Here is a 22,237-nt window from a genome sequence, read left to right as displayed (position 1 = left end):
CCCATCCTTGACGAATGTCTCGACGATGTCCCTCAAGGATGTGCACTCCTCAGTGCTATGGCCCTTTGTCCCATGGAAGTCACAAGACTTGCTTTGATCCGCATTGGGTTTCTGTCGGATCGCTGGGGCTTTTGGCCATGGCAGTTTTTCCGTGGCAAATATCTCCGTGACGCTCTTGGTGAGTGGCGTCCAACGGTTTTTCCGGTTCGAAGGGTGCGTGTTGTCCCTTCCGCCAACCAGAGGGCGAGAGCTTGAGGGGGTGTCAAAGTTTATCCTTGACTGCCAAATACCTTGCCGCCTCTTTTTGTTTAGCCGGGCGGTTCTCACATTGTTCTCCCTTGTCCTCTGTGTGTAGAGGTTTGTATTCTGGGGGAGATCTCTTCCCAGCTGTTTCTCCGTTTCGGCAAAGCGTTTGGCTGCCGTCATTATGGCATCCCATGTGGATGGCATGCCGTCTTTACCTGTCAGAGTGCGGATAAGTTCTGGGTACTCAGCGCCCTGAATGAAAGCGGCGCGAACGAGGTCTTCGCTGATGTTGCCCAGACTCAGCTTCTTGGAGTTGAAGCGGGTGATGAAGTCCAGTAAGGATTCATCCTCTTCTCTCACACAGTTGAGGATCGTCCACTGCTCCTCAGTGTGCTTCCTCTGTTGACTAAACTGTTGACTGAACTTGTTCTGGAAGTCTGCCCAGTCATAAATGTGGTGGACCGGTAAACGGTCGAACCATGCTCTGGCTGCTCCTACCAGAGTCATCTGGAACATGTAGCACCACGTGGGTTCCGTCCAGTTACTGACGGTTGCCCCCGCAATGAACCTGTTCAGATGGTCATCTGGGTCGGATAGGCCATCGTATGTGCCAATGTTGGACATTTGTTTGGCACTCCTCGGGGCGATTGCTTCTGCAATGTCCCTTGCAAATTTTGACCTTCCTGCGTTTGTGGCAGTAGGTCTAAAGGCCTTGGAGAAGTCACGCGGGCTTTTTTCCGTGACTGGTTGGAATGCTTCCCCAAAATTCCTTTTTGGCTGGGGATCCGTTTCCTTACGCTTCCCTTTCGCCCTATGGCGAGGGTTCGCGTCGGTGTCGGAGTCTTCCTTCTCGTCGTCTGAGTACTCGTACTCACTACTCATGTTGAGGTGCTGGCGAGTACTACCGAATTCCTCAGCTTGTTGGACTGAACGCAAGCGTTCGTCCAACTCAGCCTGAAATTCTCTTTGACGTGCCTCGGCCCATGCCTTCACTTGATCAAGTGTTTGGCGAGGGGCTCGAGTTCGTTTTTCCAGCTGGGCATCAGTGAATCCCAGTGGAATATTTACTCCACTTGCCCCTACATGAGTGACTGGGGTAGTGTTCGTAAAATGTACTTCACTTGCCCCAGCTTGGGTGGCTGGGGTAGTGTTTGTAAACATTGTGTTGCCGGTGTTTACCCCAGTGGCTGGGGTTGTGGTTACCGGAATTTCTCTAGTCATCTTGGAAGTTTTGAAAAACTGGAGAAAGATGTAGTTCTAGCTTTATGCACGGATGGCGCCAATGAAGAAACACTAAGTGACCCCGGGCAGATTATGGGTAATCTGGGGGCTAAGTAATGTTTCCCTCGAAGGTTAGGTCCAGCAGAGTAAGTTGTACTTCAGGGAACCTGCAAAACAGACACCGTGAGCTCGTCACTGAGAAGGGGGGGGGGGGGTTCCTCCTTGTGACCACCCTCCGGCGTGAGAATCAGTCTATATTGCTCTTTAAATATAAAAGTATATGAATACTATTAGAGCAATTATCAAGTAAGTTATACGAGATAGTAGATGATGAAATGATAATACCATTTGCTGTCTTTTATAGCCGAAGGTGGGTTTCCAAGGGGTTTAGCCGGCCCAACACGCTACCAACTGTAACCTATGCACGTGCCCTACCTGTGAGTGGTGGATAGGTAGCGGCTGACACAGAGCAGGCGTGCCGTGCACTCTTCGTCTTCTACCAACTGCAGGCTAGGCACGTGGTCTGGCAGGAGTTGGTGGGCAGGCGGCGGCTATTGGTCACAGTGCTGTGGCGTGCTGTCTGCCACGCTGCTGTCAGTGAGCTGTCGCATTCTTGGTCAGATCTTTTGTCTTTACCTCGTCAGGTATCACGCAAAAGATCCTCCATCATACGGACTGGCCCATTTTGGCGGGAGTTTTCCCCCTCCCGCCTTTGCTCATTCTTTCAGGTGACACTGAATATTTGTAAGTGTTAAGCCTTATGCGTGTAGCTATGCTGTGCGGGTAGCCTTCCCTGATGGCTTGTATCCGCAACTGCGGGAACAGGCGGGTTACTTTACCATTGGGAGGCTTTTCCCTGCGTATGCAGCTTGCATACTGCGCGTAGGCTTCTCTGAGCATGGTGGGTCCTGCGGGAGTAGATGGTCTTTGCGCAGACATCCCTGTTCAAGGTGAGTCATGCGGGACCAACTGAGCCCTGCTGGGACCTACCTCTTCAGATATAATATATTTTGTCAACACATATAAATATATTTATGTAAGTTAACATATATTCATGTAAGTTATTGTGATTTATATCTTTAATTCATTTTATTACTATGTGATTGAGATTGGAACACAGTTTTAACAATTATTTGTTAAAAGTAAAAAACTTAAAACATATTAAAAAATCTAATATCCCTATTCATATAGTTGCTTTGCGACCATTATTAAAATATATTATTTTAAATCTCCCGGTTAATATCCATTTGAGAAAAAAAGAGAAATTGAACGGTTGTCCGCAAAAGACGTGGGGTTATGTATTTCCGAAGGGACTGTAGGTAAGAGTAAGACGTGGATATAAGTTGTCTGTGTTATGCATGGAACTGTGAGAGGGCATCTGCAGGGAATCCTTGTGAGTATGTGACTACACAAAGAATACTGCATACTTACCCTTATTATCTTATTTATATATATACACACACACACACAGAGATACAATGGTGAAGGTTTTTTTTGAACGGCCAACAAAGACTATCTACATATATATATTAAAACAATTGAGTTTTATTGAATAAACTTTATTGTTTCCATATATAACAATCACTTCTATGATTTTCTTAACAATTAAATAATTCAAAAATTAATTAAATTAATCAATAACCCACAATTAATTCACATACTAAGATACTTAAATTTAAATCATCTATAAACTAACTTTTAGCTAAAACCGACAATTTTAATATTCAAATTTAAATTTCAAACTTAAACCCAAACTAACACAATGAACGTTCAATTTTAATATTCAAATTTAGACCAAAACTAACAACATAATTAATTCATATCCTTACTAAATGTATTTACTCTTAATCTAAATCATCTATAAATAAAAACCGTGTAATAACTATTGTCAAACCCTCAAGTATTAGATGTCTAATTTTTAAAAATTTCAAATTTCCACTACTTATTTGACCTCATCTTATATTTCGAAAACCATTTCAACAATCATTTCTATAAATTCAGTATTCCATATTCATTTGTTTATATCATCATTTTCACTCTTCTGAAGCTGTTATAACTTATAACTACGACTTTGTATTCAAATTTCTATCGTTTGTTATTGTTTGTAAGTGAAATTCACATATTAATTTAATTATGTTGTCCTTTTTTGGTATTTTGGTTGTTATGCAGGCAGGTTAGCTTGAGAATTGGATGTATGCAAACTGGTTAGGTGAATGAATCATGTTAAAATTTCCGTATATATTGTCAGTTCTACTTAAATATATTTCTTTTGTTCTTATTGTTGGTGTACCTTGAATGAAACTTAATTATTTGAATTGTTGGTATTATTTGAAGTTCATCTTATATGTTGCACGCATCTTGCCGCTACTTAGGTAGGTCAGATCATGAAGTTTGAGGACCATTCGGAGACTAGCTCGAGCCATGGTAGGACCTGGTCACCAAATACGTGTTCTGATTGATGTAAGATTTCTTGAAATTCATATGTTGAGAGCTTCCTTTATTCATATTTACAATTTAAGAACCATTTGGAGACTAACTCTAGCCATGGTAGGACTAGGTCACCAAAGTTCCACCTGCCCATTCCAAGATTTAATAGACATGTTGAAGGTTTTGAGATATGCGAAAATATTGTTGTTTTATTTCCTTATCGAAATTATTAATTATTCCGATTACATCCATTGATAATTCTTACTATTTTTTTTAATAGTTCAGTGTATCTAACATTAATTTATTTTTAGTAATTTCAATTTATGGCCTCTCAACTTGGTAGATTGACTAATTGCATGGAAAAAGTATTTGATAGAGATTAGGTTGATTATGTTTGTTCTGGTAATACGAATGTATTTTAGTTGTTAATTTTCTATCATTTTTTATTTTATGTAGCTTAGACAATTCATCTAAATTAATTCATTTTTATATGAATGACAATCTTTATTATCTGTGTTACAATTTTTGAATCTTATCTTGAAAGTTTTAACACTTAGTTATTGAACTTCCAAAAAAATGGAACGTTTTTTTATAATAATATTTACAATTATTTATTTCTGTTTTTAAAATTCAAAGCTGACTACTATTGCAACAATCTTTTGCAGTTTTTAGTAGTATTCAGTCTCAACTAACTTTCCATCTTTTATATTTGACCAAATTTTAATTAGCATAAATGACAAATCTAATGTAGCTGGAAATTTTAAATAATTTGCTTTTGATTATACTCGAAAGTTAATAAGTTTTGTATTAAAAACTTATTAATTTATTTAACCAATTTAATATGTGGTGTATTACTTATTTCAAATTTGCATTTAAAAAATCTTAGATATTTACTATAATTGCATATTTATTTTAAAATATTCATCATCTTTAATTTTAATGATACATTTCAATCATTTATACATTAATTTATTTTTGTTTTTAAGAATCGAATTTGATCACTCTTTTTTAGTTTTAATATTCTTCGATCTCAATAAACTTTACATCTTTTATATTTAACCAATTTTTAATTAGGCATAAATGTCAAGAATTACCGATTCGCCTAAATTGTTCCGGCCAAATTAAAAAATAAACTAATAAACTAAATAGAAAATAAAAACTTTCCATCTTTTATAATTGACCAATTTTTAATTAGGCATAAATGTCAAGGTTAACGTATAAAATTGAAAAAAGAATTATCTAATGAATTTATTGTTAAATAAGGTAATGATGCTAATATGTTGACAATAATTTCGTGATAATTAAAAAAATTTAATAGTATATTGTTTAGTTACTGAATTTTCAAGAAAAATGTAAAGTTTTTTATAATAATATTTACATTTATTTATTTCTGTTTTTATAAAACCGAAGTTGACGACCTTTGCAACAATCTTTTGTAGTTCTTAATAGTTTTCAATGCCATCAAACTTTCCATCTTTTATATTTAACCAATTTTTAATTACGCATAAATGTCAAGATTAATGTATACAGTTGAAAAAAGAATTATATAATGAAATTGATTTTGAATAAAGTAATGATGTTGAAGAGTTTGAAACATAATTTACTGCAGATTGCAGTCACTTTAATTAAATTTTAATTAGGGAATGACCTCTATGTAATACAATTAAAATTAACCGGTTTAATTTTAGTTATCTATATATTATTTTAATTATACTTAATTAGTGAAATTAGTAGAACAAAAATTTATTGCTTCGATTTAACTTAATACAGTTAACTAAAAAGTCTTTGAATCGAAATAAAAAAAAGTTTAATTACAAAATAATTTATAATAAAATATACCTTTATTTATTTATTAATGTTGAAATGAAACTCATAATACCTTAAGACTTTAATTGTATATTTAATCAGGTTGCTATGGTTTATTTTGTTTTTTAGATTTTGAAGCAAAATGATTTTTTTTTGTGAAATGTCGAAGAAATTGATGGTGGGCTAATATGATTATAACATGTTCATGTCTTCATTTGTTGTTTTAATTTAGGTGTATAGTAAGTTTGTGTAAGTATTAGATTTTTATGTACACAAGTTTATGCTTAATATTTTGGTTACAAACTTATGTTAACTATTTGTGTTGGTTTAAAATGTTAGTTATGAAATTTTATGGTTGTTTATACGTGTTCAACCCATGTCTAACATGGGCTACTATTCTAGAAATATATTGGTGGGTTAGATACTTTTACATAAATGAATTAATTTCTGATCATTTATGTCGATTCAAGTTAGCTGATAGTCTACATATTCAGTAGATTAAGTTGTGTTATTGTTGTTTTCTATGTAATACTTTTAATTTCCATGTCTATAATATCTTTATGAATACCAAATATAAATAACCTATAATTGTCACTAAAGTTAATAGTATTTGGTTTCCCAATTTTCTAATTTTTCTATTTTATGTATTATAATCAATCATTAAGTCAGCAAAATTGAAACATCATACTCTATAAAATTCTGTTTTTATATTTATGTTGTTCATCGTTTTCGTATGCTAACCATATTATATTATATTATATTATAGATTTGTTCAAAATTAAAGAAAACGGAATTTTTTGGATCAATCAACGTCTTTCAATAAGAGGAGTTATTCAAACGGTTAGTCATTTTAATATTTTTTTAGTTACCCTTTAAATGTTTTTTAAAAATGCATATTTTTTAAACGTGCAGTTTCAACACCAAGAAAACTAATTATTAGCATTTTGAACGGTAACATTTTATTTTAAACGTGTTAATACACTATATTGTATTAATATAATTTTTTTATTAACTAAAATATAGTAAATAAAAATTAATATGTTATTAACTAAAAATTAGGCACTTGTAACAGAAACTTATAAACGATTTTTAATATATTTATTATTAACTACATTATACATTTTTGATAAACAAAGTATTAATAACACTGAATGTATGTTTACACATTTCTTTTTTCTATTTTCTTTTTTAGAAATGATACGAAACATAATTTTCAGTTATCCAGTACTATTTTATTTTCTTCAAAACCAATTAAAATATGTGTTTTAATTCAGATGTGTATACGAATCAATTTATGTTAATTAGAGGCGCAAAGATATTTCTACATTATTTTTTTACTTATATTTGTTTACTCAATTTATATTGTTTCAAAACTTAGTAACAAAATTCACAAATTTAGTTGTGGTCTATATAAAAAAACAGTTTTTTTGTTTTTAAGTAAGATCATACCAATTATTTTTTTATATTTTAATTTGAACTAAAACTTTCATAAACACATTATGCTAAATAAAATCAAAAAGACCGAATTTATTTCGACTTATAGATTGGTTTTAAAAGTCGGTGTGTCAATAATGTTACTAAGCAATATGGATCGGAATAACGGTTTGTTTAATGAAACTAAATTGCGAGTAATTAGTTTGGGTAGGCGTTTTGTTGAAGTAAAAGTTAGTTCAGGTACTAATACTGGTTATCACACTTATATAATTCGTTGTGGTCTAACACCTTCAGATAAGAAACTTTCGTTTAAATTGAAGATAAAATAGTTTTTTCCAGTTGTAGTCTGTTTTGCAATGAACATTAACAAAAGTCAAGGTCAATCTCTAGCAAAAGTTGACATATATCTCAAAGACCCGGTGTTTACACATAGACAACTCTATGTAGTTTTATAGCGAAGAGTGGTGTTAGAATTCTTATATTAAACAAGGAAGACAATGTTACAAATAAAGAATAAATATGGTTTATAAGAAAGTCTTTTTTGTAGCTTATAAATTTTACATTTTTAACCTTTGATTATGTCTTCAAAGATTGTAATTTGAATGTTATTTGGGTTTATCTTTGTGTTTCACAATAATTTGTTTTCGTACCAATATCATTTACAACTTTAAGTATGTTGTCGTCCCAAATAACATATAACAACTTATGTTGTCCTTTCAAATGATACGTGTTTGTTCGAAAATATCAATACTTCCACCCGTGTCGTACACGGGTTAATAACCTAGTATTAAATATACAAAAAAGATCCAAAAAGGATAAAAAAAAAACCCCGAGTATAACACCTAAAATACACCAACTAATGAATATTCAAATTTCAAATCGTCTCCATTTCTCCCATGTTAATGCCCTTCTTTTGGACCGGTTTTTTTATCCATAAAAACGCTAGCGACTTGATGTTTCCAATAACCTCCCGCAATATGGCCGCCCTCCCGTTAAACAATGGTGAAGCTTATAGGCCCAAAATTAAAGATATAAATCTCAATCACCTAAAATACAATGGTGAAGCTTAGAGGCCCAAAATTTTAAGATGAAAACGAGTAAATTATACGAATGATTTTTAACATGCAAGTGTTGGAATAACTTGACGAGTAATTATATATGCTTGAACAAGTGTAATTATTATTATGTTATACATATAAATTCTGAGAAAACTTGTTTAGTTAAGAAAACTTTAATAAACTAACTATAGATCACATTTTTCTTCGTTTAAAAATAAAAAGACTATAGATCAAATTTGATTATAGGGCGGTGGGTGTTGTTGATAACGCATGGTGTTTTCTTAGACTTCCCTAAATTTAATTATTATTATTTACGTAAATTACACAATTAGTCTCTCATATGTCATATGTGAAATGATAACGCATGGTGTTTTCTTAGAGTTCCCTAAATTTAATTATTATTATTTACGTAAATTACACAATTAGTCTCTCATATGTCATATGTGAAATGACAGAAATGTCCTTAAACTTAACATTATTTAGCCTTAAAACTCTAAACTTTAAAATTTGGTCCACATACCTTAAACATAACTCGTACAAACCATATAGACCATCTTTGTACTAAACTAGGTAATAATGATTGTTTGAACTAATCTATTCTATATAATAAATAAAACTTTTTTATTGTCACATGTAATCACCATATTAATCCTTACAAATTTTCCCCCCCTCTCTCTCATATTAAATACATTTATTTTTATTATTAATAATTTTGTATTTAAAATTTTTCTTTCTCTCTCTCATATTAAATACATTTTTTTTTCTTTTTAATCATTCAAACTCTTAAAAGACAAATTAACTATTGAAGTATTCTCAGTGTTTATGTTAATTTAAACGGCGGGTTTTTTAACTGGTTAAAATATCAAACATGGTTCAAGTCAAAACAATTTATTATTAGAATGAGTTTCGATCCATGGGAAATTGGTTTAAAAAAGTAGTCATTTACAACATTTTTTTTAATTTGCTATTTAATCGACCCATCATTTATGATAAGTCCATCATCTTAAAAATCTACAAAAATATTAACACTATACTACATGTTTTGGTTTTTCATGCGATAAAGACAACTTCTTACCTTTGGAATACAAATGTTAAACGTTAGCACACTGTTAAACAGATGATAAATTGACTTTGTATATCCTTATTTCTTCATATGGTATCTATCAGACATAAAATGATACGTTACAAGAAAATATTAGTTTCTTGACTTTTTAAATGACTTCAAAATATAAGGTTGTTAAGTCATAGGTTAGTTCTAAAAGCTGATGTTGAACTGATGCTGATTAAAATATTAACTAGAAAATTGGTCTATGCAATGAAATTAAGCTACATGTGAAAATACAATATGATAACTGTGCTATAGAAGCCGAAATCATATCCGGAAATAATACTGGAACTCACAATTTTTTTTTTAATCCTACACCTTTAGATAAAAGTACTAATTTTAAAGAATGAAATTTTCACTTAATTTTTGTTTGGAATGAAGATTAACAAAAGCGAAAGTCAATTATTGTAGATTGTTGGTTTGTTTTTTTAGACAATTTGTTTTTACTCATGACCAGTTATTTGTTTTATTATCTAGAGTTAAAATCAGAAACAATGTGAAACTACTAAGTTTTGAAAAAAACAAGTAAAATTACAAATAAAACTACACATACTGTGTATCAAGATTTATTTAAAAGTTTATAAATTTTCTATTTCCATATTGTATAGTGTGTAATTTATTATACCATATAATATATCTTTATATCTATTGAACATATTTTTTTGTATATCACATTATGTTATTGTTTAAATAAATTTATTTATTTTAACCCGTGTGCTACACGGGTAGCTAACCTAGTATATTATAGTTACGAGTTCAGATCAAATATAAATGAAATTAAACGTGGTAATTGTAAAAATCAAATAGAACAATTATATACATGTTGAATAATTATGTAATTACATTATATAGTAAAATTAGGAATAAACATATTACAAGTGTTGAATAAAGGTCACATGTTTATAATATTGAAATCATTTTTATTTAGCATTGTAATTCGTAACTTATAAATTAGATAATGGTAAAATATGAAATAAGAGAAGTGAGAAAAAAATATTTGAGCTTTCAGAATTATAACATTTGACGATGAATAGTTATTTATTTGGCCGTTTTAGTATTAATTTAGTTAATTAAGGGGTGTCAGTTTTTTCTTCAAACATTTTTAAGGGAGCTAATGTTTGCAGACGCACAGACATTACCTTTGAAAACTGTTTTTTTTTTCAAAGATCTGAAGTTATCTTCTTTCATCTTAAAAAAAGCAATGAAACATTTGCTTAAAACATATGCATCAAAAACTCTACTTCTCTCCCCTTTCAACCACCCTCTCCTCCACTCCCCCCCACCTCTGACTCCTTCCTTTTCGCCAATCTCCTTCGCCCACATCGTCATCCTCTACTCCCGCAACCCCTTCGTCGTCGTTATCCTCTACTCCGCTCCCCAGTGGCAAGACCAAGCTTGTTCGACCAGTTTTTAGGTCCTCCTCACCGTCCGACGACCTCCCTCTTCTCCTCCGACTAGGTACTTCTTTTTTGCTTCTTGATGTAGCTTCTTTTTTGTTTCTTGTTTGTTAGCCCTAGTTTATCTTGTTAGACCTAATTTTGCTTCTTGATACATATAAAAACAAACAGTCTTATAATTTCAGTTTGCAGAGCTTCAGACTACATCTTTAATTGTAGATATGAAAATAGATGAAATTAGCTTGCAGACAGTTTGTGTTTACAAAAACAAACAACACCTAAGTATGGATTGTAATATAAAATATGTGTGCTACTTTTAAAGTAAATAGTGTATTTGTGCAACTTTTAACACAACTGTTATTATGTATAATTATACTCTTATTTATAAACGATAAAAAATGCAAAAAAATATCAGTGCTAATTTTGAATATCAAAATTAAAAACTAATGAATATTTTAATTCAAAGAAACAAACTGGAGAAATGATATATCAATAATCTCGCATTATTGAAAATTTCAGTTAACTTATTATTTTATAGAAAATTATCTTCCAAACTTTTTGCGGATTTAAAAAGTTGCAAAACTTTTCATAAAAAAGACATTCTTAAGTTGTGTTCTAAAGCGTCTTCTCTTACTACTGTTTCCAATGGAATAATAATTTTTTAATTATTAAAATGTATTTTCACATTATTGTTTGTTTTCTTTTTTTTATAAAATATGATTTAAGGAGACTCCAAACATAAACTGGCAAAATCGTTGAATGCCTTAGGAGACTCGATAAGAGAACACCCAACTTGGCAAGTTGATTAATATTATCAAGACCTTTTTTTTCTTTATGGAAACAACTAACCCCAGCCTTATTAATTAATGAATATTTACTAGGTTAATTATTCCTTGCGAATAATTAAATTTGTTTATATATGATATCAAGGACGATGTAACGTTTGAAAATCGTGTCTCCGAAATTTGCACCCTTGATTTGTTGGTAGTTAACATTTGATTATATTTTATTTTGTTTTTATATTTCAACAATATACGTTCGGTGAATTTGGCATAATTTCCACAGTATTATTTATTTGAGAAGCCCTAAATTTGTATAAGGACAAAGCTTATAAAATAATATATGCGTGAAATATAGAGAACGGAGAAGAATAATTTCTGCAACTAGGTCGTTGTTATATAGAACACCTTGAATCCAATTGGCTACTAGCCTATATATATATAGAGAATGTTGTTTATTATCAAATTGGTGGTTGTGACAAGATAACGCGTAACGTGGATATTGTATTGTTGAACAACTTAGTTTCATTCAATTTTAAACGCAAGAATAACTTAACGAAATCTTCTTTGAAATTGTATATTTAAATAAATACAATAATGTTAGTAATCTTGCGTAAGTATAGGGTAATTTGTCGTACTTACAAAACCTAAGGGTTTTTGAGTTAGGTGCTGTTTGTTTTTGCAGACATAAACTGTCTGCAAGCTGATTTCATCTGTTTTCATGTCTGCAACTGAAGATGTGGTCTGAAGATCTGCAAGCTGAAAATATAAGACTGTTTGTTTTTATAAGCTGATACTGTCTGCATAACTGTCAAACTTATCTCACAAGATAGAAGTCATTTATTCAAGTTACATCTAGTTTTTAGTCTTTGCTTTCCATGCCGATTTGGTTTTGGTGGGTGGTGGAAGGTGGTGGTGGTGGATGGTGGTAGTGGCGGCGGACGGTGGGTAGTGGCGGTGGATGGTGGTGGTGGACAATGGGTGGTGGTGATGGATGGTTTTGGTTGGTGGTGGACGGTGGTGGTGATGGATGGTGGTGGTGGTGGGTGATGGATGGTGGTGGTGGCGGTGATGGATGGTGGTGGTGGTGATGGATGGTGGGTGGTGGACGGTGGTGGTGATGGATGGTGGTGGTGGTGGCGGACGGTGGTGGTGATGGATGGTGGGTGGTGGACGGTGGTGGTGATGGATGGTGGGTGGTGGACGGTGGTGGTGGCGGTGATGGATGGTGGTGGTGGTGGCGGTGATGGATGGTGGTGGTGGTGGGTGATGGATGGTGGTGGTGGCGGTGATGGATGGTGGTGGTGGTGGCGGACGGTGGTGGTGATGGATGGTGGGTGGTGGACGGTGGTGGTGATGGATGGTGGGTGGTGGACGGTGGTGGTGGCGGTGGATGGTGGTGGACGGTGGCGGCGGGGTACGGGGGTGGTGGTGGCGGCGTACGGTGGGTGGTGGTGTTGGCGGACGGTGGTAGGAGCAGTGGATGAGAGGGTGGCTGCAAAGGGAGAAGAGTAGGGTTTTTTTGTGAAGATGTTTTAAGCAAGATTTCCTTGCTTTTCTTTTAAGATGAAAGAAGATAACTTCAGATCTGTTTTAAGAAAAAAAACAAACAGTCTTCAAGGGTAATGTCTGCGCGCCTGCAGACATTAGCTCCCTTGAAGATGTTTGAAGAAAAAACAAACACCCCCTTAGTTTGCTTCTTATTTAGTCTCGTTTGTAACCAATATTATCTAACGCAACAATTAATAAACGATCAAGTTTAGACTACTATGAACGTAGTTTCGTTTTTGATCATTGCTGGTATTAAACTCACATATATATTTATTGTTATGTTCGATGAAAAGACATATAAATCATTGATATCCAGTTTAGTATTAATGTTTGAGCATTATCTGCAGAATCTTGGTTGTAGTCGCTGTTGCTTCTCCTCACAGCAAGCTGCCAAGCTCCATTTCTCATTGCAGCTTTGAAGTTGAAAGTATATTATATATTGAATATATAATACGGTACAACCTATAAAACTTTACATTATGAAACAATTAATGCTATAAACATGCATTTAAAATGTTTCAAAAAAGTTGTGGTATGATCCTAAATGTAAAGAAAAGTTGCTTGACAATGTTTTAAGTTATCTGTTGTTGTCATTGTTACATCCAAGATTTTAAAGCGTTCCAGTTACACTATTGTGTCAGTTTGTTTCTAGGGGCCATATAATGGTTTCTTTACTTCATATATTTTCTTTGGAAGTAGTAATAATAATCTTTACTCGTAAGATCTTATTCGGGCTGTTAAAGACACACCGGAAAATTAATCCAATCTCACACAAACGGAAAAGTCGGAAGGGCAATATGAGAAACAATGTGACAGCCGTTTGTTGTTGGTGGTTATGACGCAAACCTGCAAGTCCAACAGCCTTTGGGTGTCTTTAGGATAGCCGTCCGACTATTAAATTCCATGGTGTTTAATTCGACATGATTGACGCCACCCCTGAACTTGGACGACCGCCAAAATTTTAGTACAACGACCATGTGACGGACCTAAGTAATTCCATGGGCGTTCAGGTTCAATGAAATTCATACTGTGTTTAATTAACCATTTTTAACTTGCGCTCTAGGGTAGATGACACTTTAAAATGTTCGCATTCCCATTCTACCTCTAATGCTAAATATTCATCTGGCAAAAGTGAAGGCACGTTTGGATTAATTGTTAACCGGACGACTGTTTATTAATTAGCCAGAAAAAACCTATATATCTTGCTGCTGTTAAATTTGTAGCTACTCATAACGTACTTGATGAATGCCTAGCTAATTTCTTGCCTGTACCGCTGTACGTTGTTTGTCAAATTTTGAACGCGTAAAGTTGAAGCCCACATGTAAATCTTGGACATCTATATATGGCCAAAGTTAGATGTTGAGGTTATGGATATTTTTTATTAATATATAGATTGAGGACGAATGCTGATTATATGCAAAGACAATAATCTTACATCTTAGTACATAGGACTAGTTTTTATGTCTACAGTTCTTTTGTTGGATTGACACTAAATAATGCAAGGCAAAAACAAAACGTAATGCCCGCATTTTAAACACGTTAAAGTAAAAATGAGGAGGGATTTAATTTTATGGTGATGTGTAAGATCCAAAACTTTTAAGACATTTTTTTATCAATAAGGTCATCCTATGAATTGTTTGAAAGTTAAAAAATAGGGGATGCTTTTGGGATCTAAGGGTTGTATGACATGTTGGATCAGCAGGTTCATCCGATACATTATTTGAAAAGTAAACAATTAAAGTAATTTTATTTAGTACTTCTTTCTTTTCATTAAAAGTGTTTATATTTGCTTTTTTATTTCTCATTATAAATGTATACTTTCAAAATTTATTTATCAATTTTCAAGTTTACTTTTAAACACATATAACTAACATTAATAAATAATATTGATGAACCCATTTTTAAGGACATTGATGGACCCATTTTTTAATGACATTATTGTCATTTAGTAGACAAAAGAAATAATCATGCAATCTACCTTAAATTTTATGTTTTTAAAAACGCGACAATTTTAATAGAACAAAGAGAATAATAAATTCATCAAATGGATTGTTTGAAAGGTAAAAGTGCGGATTATATCCAAAATGTTTGACTTACACTCTATGGATGCTTCATATCGATTACATCCCAACACATGATGTCATATATGTAGCAATCGTAAAGGAAATTTATTAAAAATGAAAAATTAAATAAAAACAAAAGAGAAGGAAATCGACCGTTTAGTCTGAATTTGACAGTCGTCTTGACTGTCTAGAGACGACCGCCCGTTCATAGTTACTGACGACCATCATATTAATGTCAGTGACGTTGTCAGCCCTTGTCTACTATAACGGCCGTTATGGGTGTTATCAAACGTCCATTTGTTTGTGGCATGGGTTTGGATTGCATCAGTGTATATATAATCTCTTTGAAGTATGCCATATATAAATTCTTCATCTTTAGAAACTTGTAATCTAGTAAGTGTAAAAGTGTGGGCTTACTCTGGCATAGCCAAATAATTGTGTTTATTAATATAAGTAGATTAATCTCTATTTTCTCCTGAATTTTTTTTACATAATCTTAATTTTGTAAGTCGGAAACGGTCATATGAGTCCAATTCATGGAACCGCTATCCATCTCTAATCATTAACAGTCTTCACTCACCTAACCTAACCTAACCGAATAATTTTTTTTGGTTCGTCAACAAACTAGCAGCTTATTTCAATTGAATTTGATACTTCGGTTTTCTTAAGAAGGTCTACAATATATATATGACACCAACACTCGTTTATGAATGTAGAGGTGGCAAATGAGTTAGGTTTGGTCGAACGAGCATGGGTTGAAATGGGTCATGGGTTGAAACATGTTTTGGTAGAATGGGTTAGAGTCAGAAGGGGTTAATTAATGAAAATGATTGGTTTGTTTTGAGTCGGAACACACTAGGGTCGGAACGGGTCAGAACGAGTTCCAGGTTTTTTTGAATGAGGACAATGACGGAAATATTTTAGATTTTTTGTTTTTTATCTATATTTTGAGTTGTGATTTTTTTTATTATTTTTTTATCCTTTTTATGAGGGGATTTCTATTAAGATAAAAACCCCTCAACAAAAATTAAAACATAACATAAACGAAACTGAAAAAAACAGACAAAAAACGAACCACAGATGAGTTTGGAATCGACAAAAAAGAAACTAAATAAACCAAAACCCAATCCGTCTTGTGTGAAAACTCATGTTGGCTTGAACTTCAACCGAACACGTTTCGTGCCGACATGTCTCGTGCGAAACTCATTCCCATCCGAAACCTGTCACGTTTCCTTATGACACTAACCCATACCGATCCATTTTGATCCGAAAACAACAAGATGAAATTTCAAATGACTTATTTTTAACAATCAGGTTAAAATCTCTAATCCAAACAAACCCATTTAATTTTTAAAACAACATAAATTAACTCGTTTGAAATGGTTTAAGTCAAGATTATCACCCCTATTAAATTGTCTTAAACATGCGAGTGGGATTTCATTTGAAGCGAAAGTGAAAGTAAAGTTTCATTGGTTAAACCTATTAAGTATATATATTATTGTCCATTGTCAATTCATAATTAGCCAAATATTGGCAACACTTTTACTGATTTTACTTTGTACTATATATCAAACAAAAACCTGAAACACCCCCTCTCACCTCACCTTCCTTTATACACCAGAAACATTAGTGGTCCAGCTTACGTTATCACGTGCAACATAGTTAAGATTCTCTTCTGAAGAAACACTATGTGACCCAGGGCAGATTACGGATAATCTGTGGGTTAAGTAATGTTTCCCACGAGGATGAGGTCCAGCAGAGAATGTTGTTCTTCAGATGACCTGCAAAACAGACACCGTAAGCTCGTCACTGAGAAGAGGGGGGTTCCTCCTTGTGACCACCCTCCGGCGTGAGAATCAGACTAGATTGCTCTGAATATAAGTGTATATTAAGAGATTGCTAGATAAGATAAGATAATGAGATATCAGATGATGTCCTTACCATTCCAAGGTGTTGGAGTATTTATAGCCGAAGGTAGGTTTCCTAGAAGGTACAGCCGGCTGAATAGTATTCCTGTTCTACCAACAGTGGGCTACGCACAAGCCATGTTGGTTGGTGGATAGGCTGCGGCCGACAGTGACAAGGTCGGCTGTATACTGTTCCTTTACTGCCGGCTATGCACTGTTCCACCAACTGTAGGCTGCGCACGTCCCACAGTAAGGGTTGGTGAGTAGGCAGCGGCTAATAGTGACAAACAGTACTAGAGGGTGCACCTCCTCGTACTGTTGTCGGTGAGCTGTCACCCTGTGATTGGTTCATGGGTGTCTCTGGTCAAATCGTCTGTTTTGCCCATACCTTGGTAGGTATAGTACAAAAGATCTTCCAGAAGCATACGGACTGGCTCATTTGGGCGGGAGTATTCCCGCCTTGCTCATTCCTTCAGGTGACTACTGAAGTAGCAAGAGTTAGTGCCTTGTGCGTGTAGCCTTGCTATCAGTGCGGGTAGCCTTCCCTGATGGCTTGTATCCGCAACTGCGGGAACAAGCGGGGTACTTCACCATTGGGAGGCTTTCCCTGCGGGTACAGCTGGCGTACTGCGCGTAAGGTCTTCTCTGAGCATGGTGGGTCCTGCGGAAGCAGTTGGTCGTTACGCAGACGTCCCTGTTCAAGGTGAGTCTTGCGGGTCTAACTGGGCTCTGCTGGGACCTACCTCTTCATCTTCTGTCTTTATAAGCACAAGAGAGAGAGAAAGATATATACATACATACCAACTCACACCAACATCTCCACCTGCCTTCTCTATATTATTCACCAACTAGCAAGCAAATAATGAGAAGCATTGCTTCTGTTTTGATCTTTTGAGTGTTCGTGTTCGTATATGTTTTTCGTTCGTTTCTTTCTCCTATAAACTGAGATTACAATCCACTTTAGACACCCAACTACCAAAACCCTACCAATAATTTATACATATAATAAAAGAAAAGATCAAGTTCAAGATCAATAATATTATAGATTGAATATTGTTCATGAACAAATGGCGTTAGACACGGTATTTTATCCTCATGATCAAATTGGTATATGGGGGTACGATAATATGTTACAAGATGATAAAAGTTTCTATGGGTTTTTGGAAAGTAACAACCTTTATCAAAGCCAAGAAAAATTATCTTATTGTTCATCTTCTTCGGTGATACATAACCACAACATTTATGGTACAAATTCTTCACCGGAAGATTGCATCTCCGGTGATCAGGTGGCACCGTCCGGTAGGAAAAAGCGGCGGCGTACTAAGAGTGGAAAGAACAAAGAAGAATTGGAGAATCAAAGGATGACTCATATTACGGTGGAGCGAAACCGAAGGAAACAGATGAATGAATATCTTGCTGTTATTAGAACATTGATGCCATCTTCATACGTTCAAAGGGTAAGACTAAATTTATAATATACATTTAGTTTATGTCAAGTGTCCATTATTTAGAAATGTGTATGTAAAAGGTGGGGTCATGGTTTTTAACTTTTTACACACCTCTAGGGTATGAAGAAAAAATTTACAAAGTAAAACTGTAGTTTACAGAAAAATGGTGTGTGGTTATTACTTATTTGATTATATATGCACTATGGTGTATGAAAAAAGTGCTAAATTTTATATTTTATGCATTTCTTTCACTTCTAAACTTTTCCTGGATTTTACTATTTAAACCTAGCACCTATGCAGTCGTAAATACCATAAAGAAATGAATTAAAAATAAATTATTTTTAACTTTTTATTTTTTTGTTTGAAGTGTTAAAAATTTTGGAATTGCTTTAGGGTAAAATGGTTCTCAATTCCACGTCTGCTTTGTACATTAAACCTGTTTCATTTTTGTTTTGTTTTTAAAAGAAAAAGAGATGTTACATCACACAAACTTTTGAAATTAATTAAAAGAATATTGATGTTACTTTAATATGCGGAGCAGACAGTGTCACATCATTGAACATATATGTATAAACATGTATTTATGTAAGGGTGGAATTCACTACTTTTTTTTTTTGAACAGCCAAATACATTAACAAACCACCTATAGTGGGGATTGAACCCATGACCACCACTTTGAAACTAAACCACCTATAGTGGAATTCACTACTAACAAATTTTAATGAGTAAAGTGTGCGAAAATAAACATTGTTAAAAGTTAATACCTTACAATATTGGTGTAACAATAATGATTTCTTTAGTTATTCGAAGTTAAAAGTTACTTAATATTTTGTTCTAGCCTATATATTTAATTTGCACTACTTAACTTTTTAATATTAAATACAAAAACTGTTCATAATGAAGTTGGAAAACCGCTATAATATTTATTAGTTTTCTATTTAGTTTTTATTTAAACTGACATTTTTCATAAAAAAATATATGAACTCATTTCATAAGAAATAAAAATCTATTTATCGCAAATTAACTACATGTTATACAACAATAACTGTATGAGAATTAATGTATAACATCCTGTACAACTTTACCAGAGATATTTTTACATTTAATAGAGAGAAAGAGTAGCATATTAAGTAAAGTATATATAAAACAAATGTATGATGACAAAATAATTGGAAAAGGAAACAGCGGTAAGTGATTTAAAATATTTATGTTATATGAATATGTGCAACAGACTTTTTGTAATAGTGATACATTAATTCAGCTATGACTTTTTCTTTTTATTTTTTTAACGGCCAACTATCAGAAAAAAACACGACAAGAAGAAAATCTTTATAATTTAAAAAAAAAAAAAAAAAAAAAAAAAAAAAAAAAAAAAAAGAAGAAAAATATAATATAATTTATTTTTTGAATAATGTGCTTCATTTGTTGCATGTTTATCACATATATATTAATAATTAAATATTGATACATAATTAACCTTAATTCTATATTCCAATAAATATATAAACAATTGTTTAAATACTTATCAAACCTTATATTGGGTTTGCCATTCACTCTTATTGTGTTGCAGTTTATGTTGTGTACGTTTTAGGCATGTTTATTATTTTTTAGATATATATGTTTAAAACATTTAGTTAGGCTTATTTATCTTTGTTATGGATATATGTTTGAAACATATGTCTTAAAAGTCTTTTACACATTATGTATCTTAATTTTTTTTAAATAATTTGAGATCATAATAAATATGTGTTTTTTTTAACTAAATTGGACTATATTATTGTCAAACAACAATAAATAATAAAAACACTGAATTATTTAAGCAGTTTCTAAATATATATAACTTGTATAATAATATCCGTGCACGTATATATAGGCAAAAATGTGTTTTGGATGTATTTTAGTAATTATCAAATCAATTATCAGACGAATTATATTCAAACAAAAATTAATAATTAATTTTTAGGGTGATCAAGCATCAATAATTGGAGGAGCAATAAACTTTGTGAAGGAACTAGAACAAAAACTACAAACTCTAGAGGTACAAAAGAGAGCCATGCATCAACAAACAAACCGCAACAACGGCTACTCTCCACCGCTACCATTTGGTGAATTCTTCACATTCCCACAATACTCTATTCGATCCGCCAACGAAGGTGGTGGTTCAGCGGATGTGGTAGACAACAGAGCACCCGCAATGGCGGAGATTGAGGTAACAATGGTGGAGAACCATGCAAACCTCAAAATACTATCAAGGAAACGCCATAGGCAGCTGTTAAGGATGGTGGGTGAGCTACAGTGTTTATGGCTCACAGTTCTGCACCTTAATGTTACTACCGTTGATAATATGGTATTCTACAGTCTTAGTGTCAAGGTTAGTTTGACTTTTCACTTCAATTTTTGGTGACTTGGTTGTCGTGTTATGATAAATAATGGTTAACATTCATATTAATATTCTCCCAACATTTTAGAATTGTTGGATTAGTTTTTAATTTTTTATTAAGAGATTGAATTTTAACAGTTCAAAGGGAAAATTATCAAAATAAACATGTTTGACCAAAAATTTACCAAACTAGACATGTCTATTTTAGCCAACATCTCTTCAATCATTGGTTTTTTGACCAATAAACAACTGACATGTCACCGAAGCCGGCTAAGCCTTAACCTCCACTTTATGGGCACAGAATTTTATAAAAAGTAAACGGGGCCCACCTTTAGCCAATAAGAATTTGACACGTGTCAAAGGCGGCTAAAAACTTAGCATACATCTATGGTTATTTAGCCAGCATCTTTGACTCTTAACCGGCTTCGGGATATGTGTTTATTTACTTAGCCGACTAAGAGTCAAAGATGCTGGTTAAATAACCATAGATGTAGGCTAAGTTTAGCCGCCTTTGACACGTGTCAAATTGTTATTTGCTAAAGGTGGGCCCCGTTTACTTTTCATAAAATTCCGTGTCCATAAAGTGGAGGCTAAGGCTTAGCCGGCTTCGGTGACGTGTCAGTTGTTTATTGGTCAAAAAACCAATGATTAGAGAGATGTAGGCTAAAATAGACATGTCTAGTTTGATAAATTCTTGATCAAACATGTTTATTTTGGTAATTTTCCCCAGTTCAAACTATATATACTATCTTGATTAATCACAGTACTACATACCTGCTCTTTACTTTTTTAAGAACAATTCACTATAACAAAGAAGTAATTTCGCCTAACCATAACTTTCATTTATATCGTTTTGATAAAATTACAATATTTTGATTGTGTTAACATTAGCCTGTTATTTGTTAGGAAAAAAGGTTACTTTTTTTTTTAGTAAAATCGAATTTATTAAATTGTCGGTATAAGTCATTATCGGTCAGTACTTACCCTTTATTTATATGTAAGATTTTTTTGGTTTTCGTTCGACAGCTTGAGGATGGATGCCAGCTGAGTACGGTTGATGACATTGCCACTGCAGTTAATTGCATTTTGGGAAGAATTGAAGAACAAGCTCTTTAACCTAACCCAACTATAACCCTATTGTTTGTATAATAAATAAGGGTTCCAATTACCCTCCCACTCTATCTCTGTTGATGTTGAGTTTATGTTTTCTTTATCACTGTACGTTAATTTCCAAATTTCGTGATTCAGAGAGAGTTGGTGATAAAGTTGTACACTATTTTAAAATCTGTAGTTGATTAAATATTTTTGAAGTAACTAATAGGGGGTGTTCTAGTTGTGTAATATAGATGTGCGTTGCATGTATTTAGCGTAATATATATGTGAGGTGAGGTGCCTAGCTTATTGTTGAAACCCAA

General features: G+C 33.3%; 1 protein-coding gene across 1 annotated transcript; it reads left to right on the top strand.

The window, feature by feature from the left end:
- Window positions 1-17,771: 17,771 nt before the first annotated feature.
- LOC143566993 (transcription factor bHLH94-like) lies at window positions 17,772-22,020 on the top strand. Its single transcript, XM_077053527.1, has 3 exons — window positions 17,772-18,451; window positions 20,406-20,813; window positions 21,849-22,020. The coding sequence occupies exons 1-3, from the start codon at window positions 18,062-18,064 to the stop codon at window positions 21,936-21,938; spliced, it is 888 nt and encodes a 295-aa protein (XP_076909642.1). The 5' UTR covers window positions 17,772-18,061; the 3' UTR covers window positions 21,939-22,020.
- The last annotated feature ends 217 nt before the right edge of the window (window positions 22,021-22,237 follow it).

The sequence above is a fragment of the Bidens hawaiensis genome, unplaced genomic scaffold (genome assembly GCF_021521415.1).
Source record: "Bidens hawaiensis isolate Kalapana, Puna unplaced genomic scaffold, B.hawaiensis_p1.1 tig00023194_1, whole genome shotgun sequence".
NCBI lineage: Eukaryota > Viridiplantae > Streptophyta > Magnoliopsida > Asterales > Asteraceae > Bidens > Bidens hawaiensis.
This window is presented reverse-complemented; position numbering and strand designations above follow the sequence as displayed.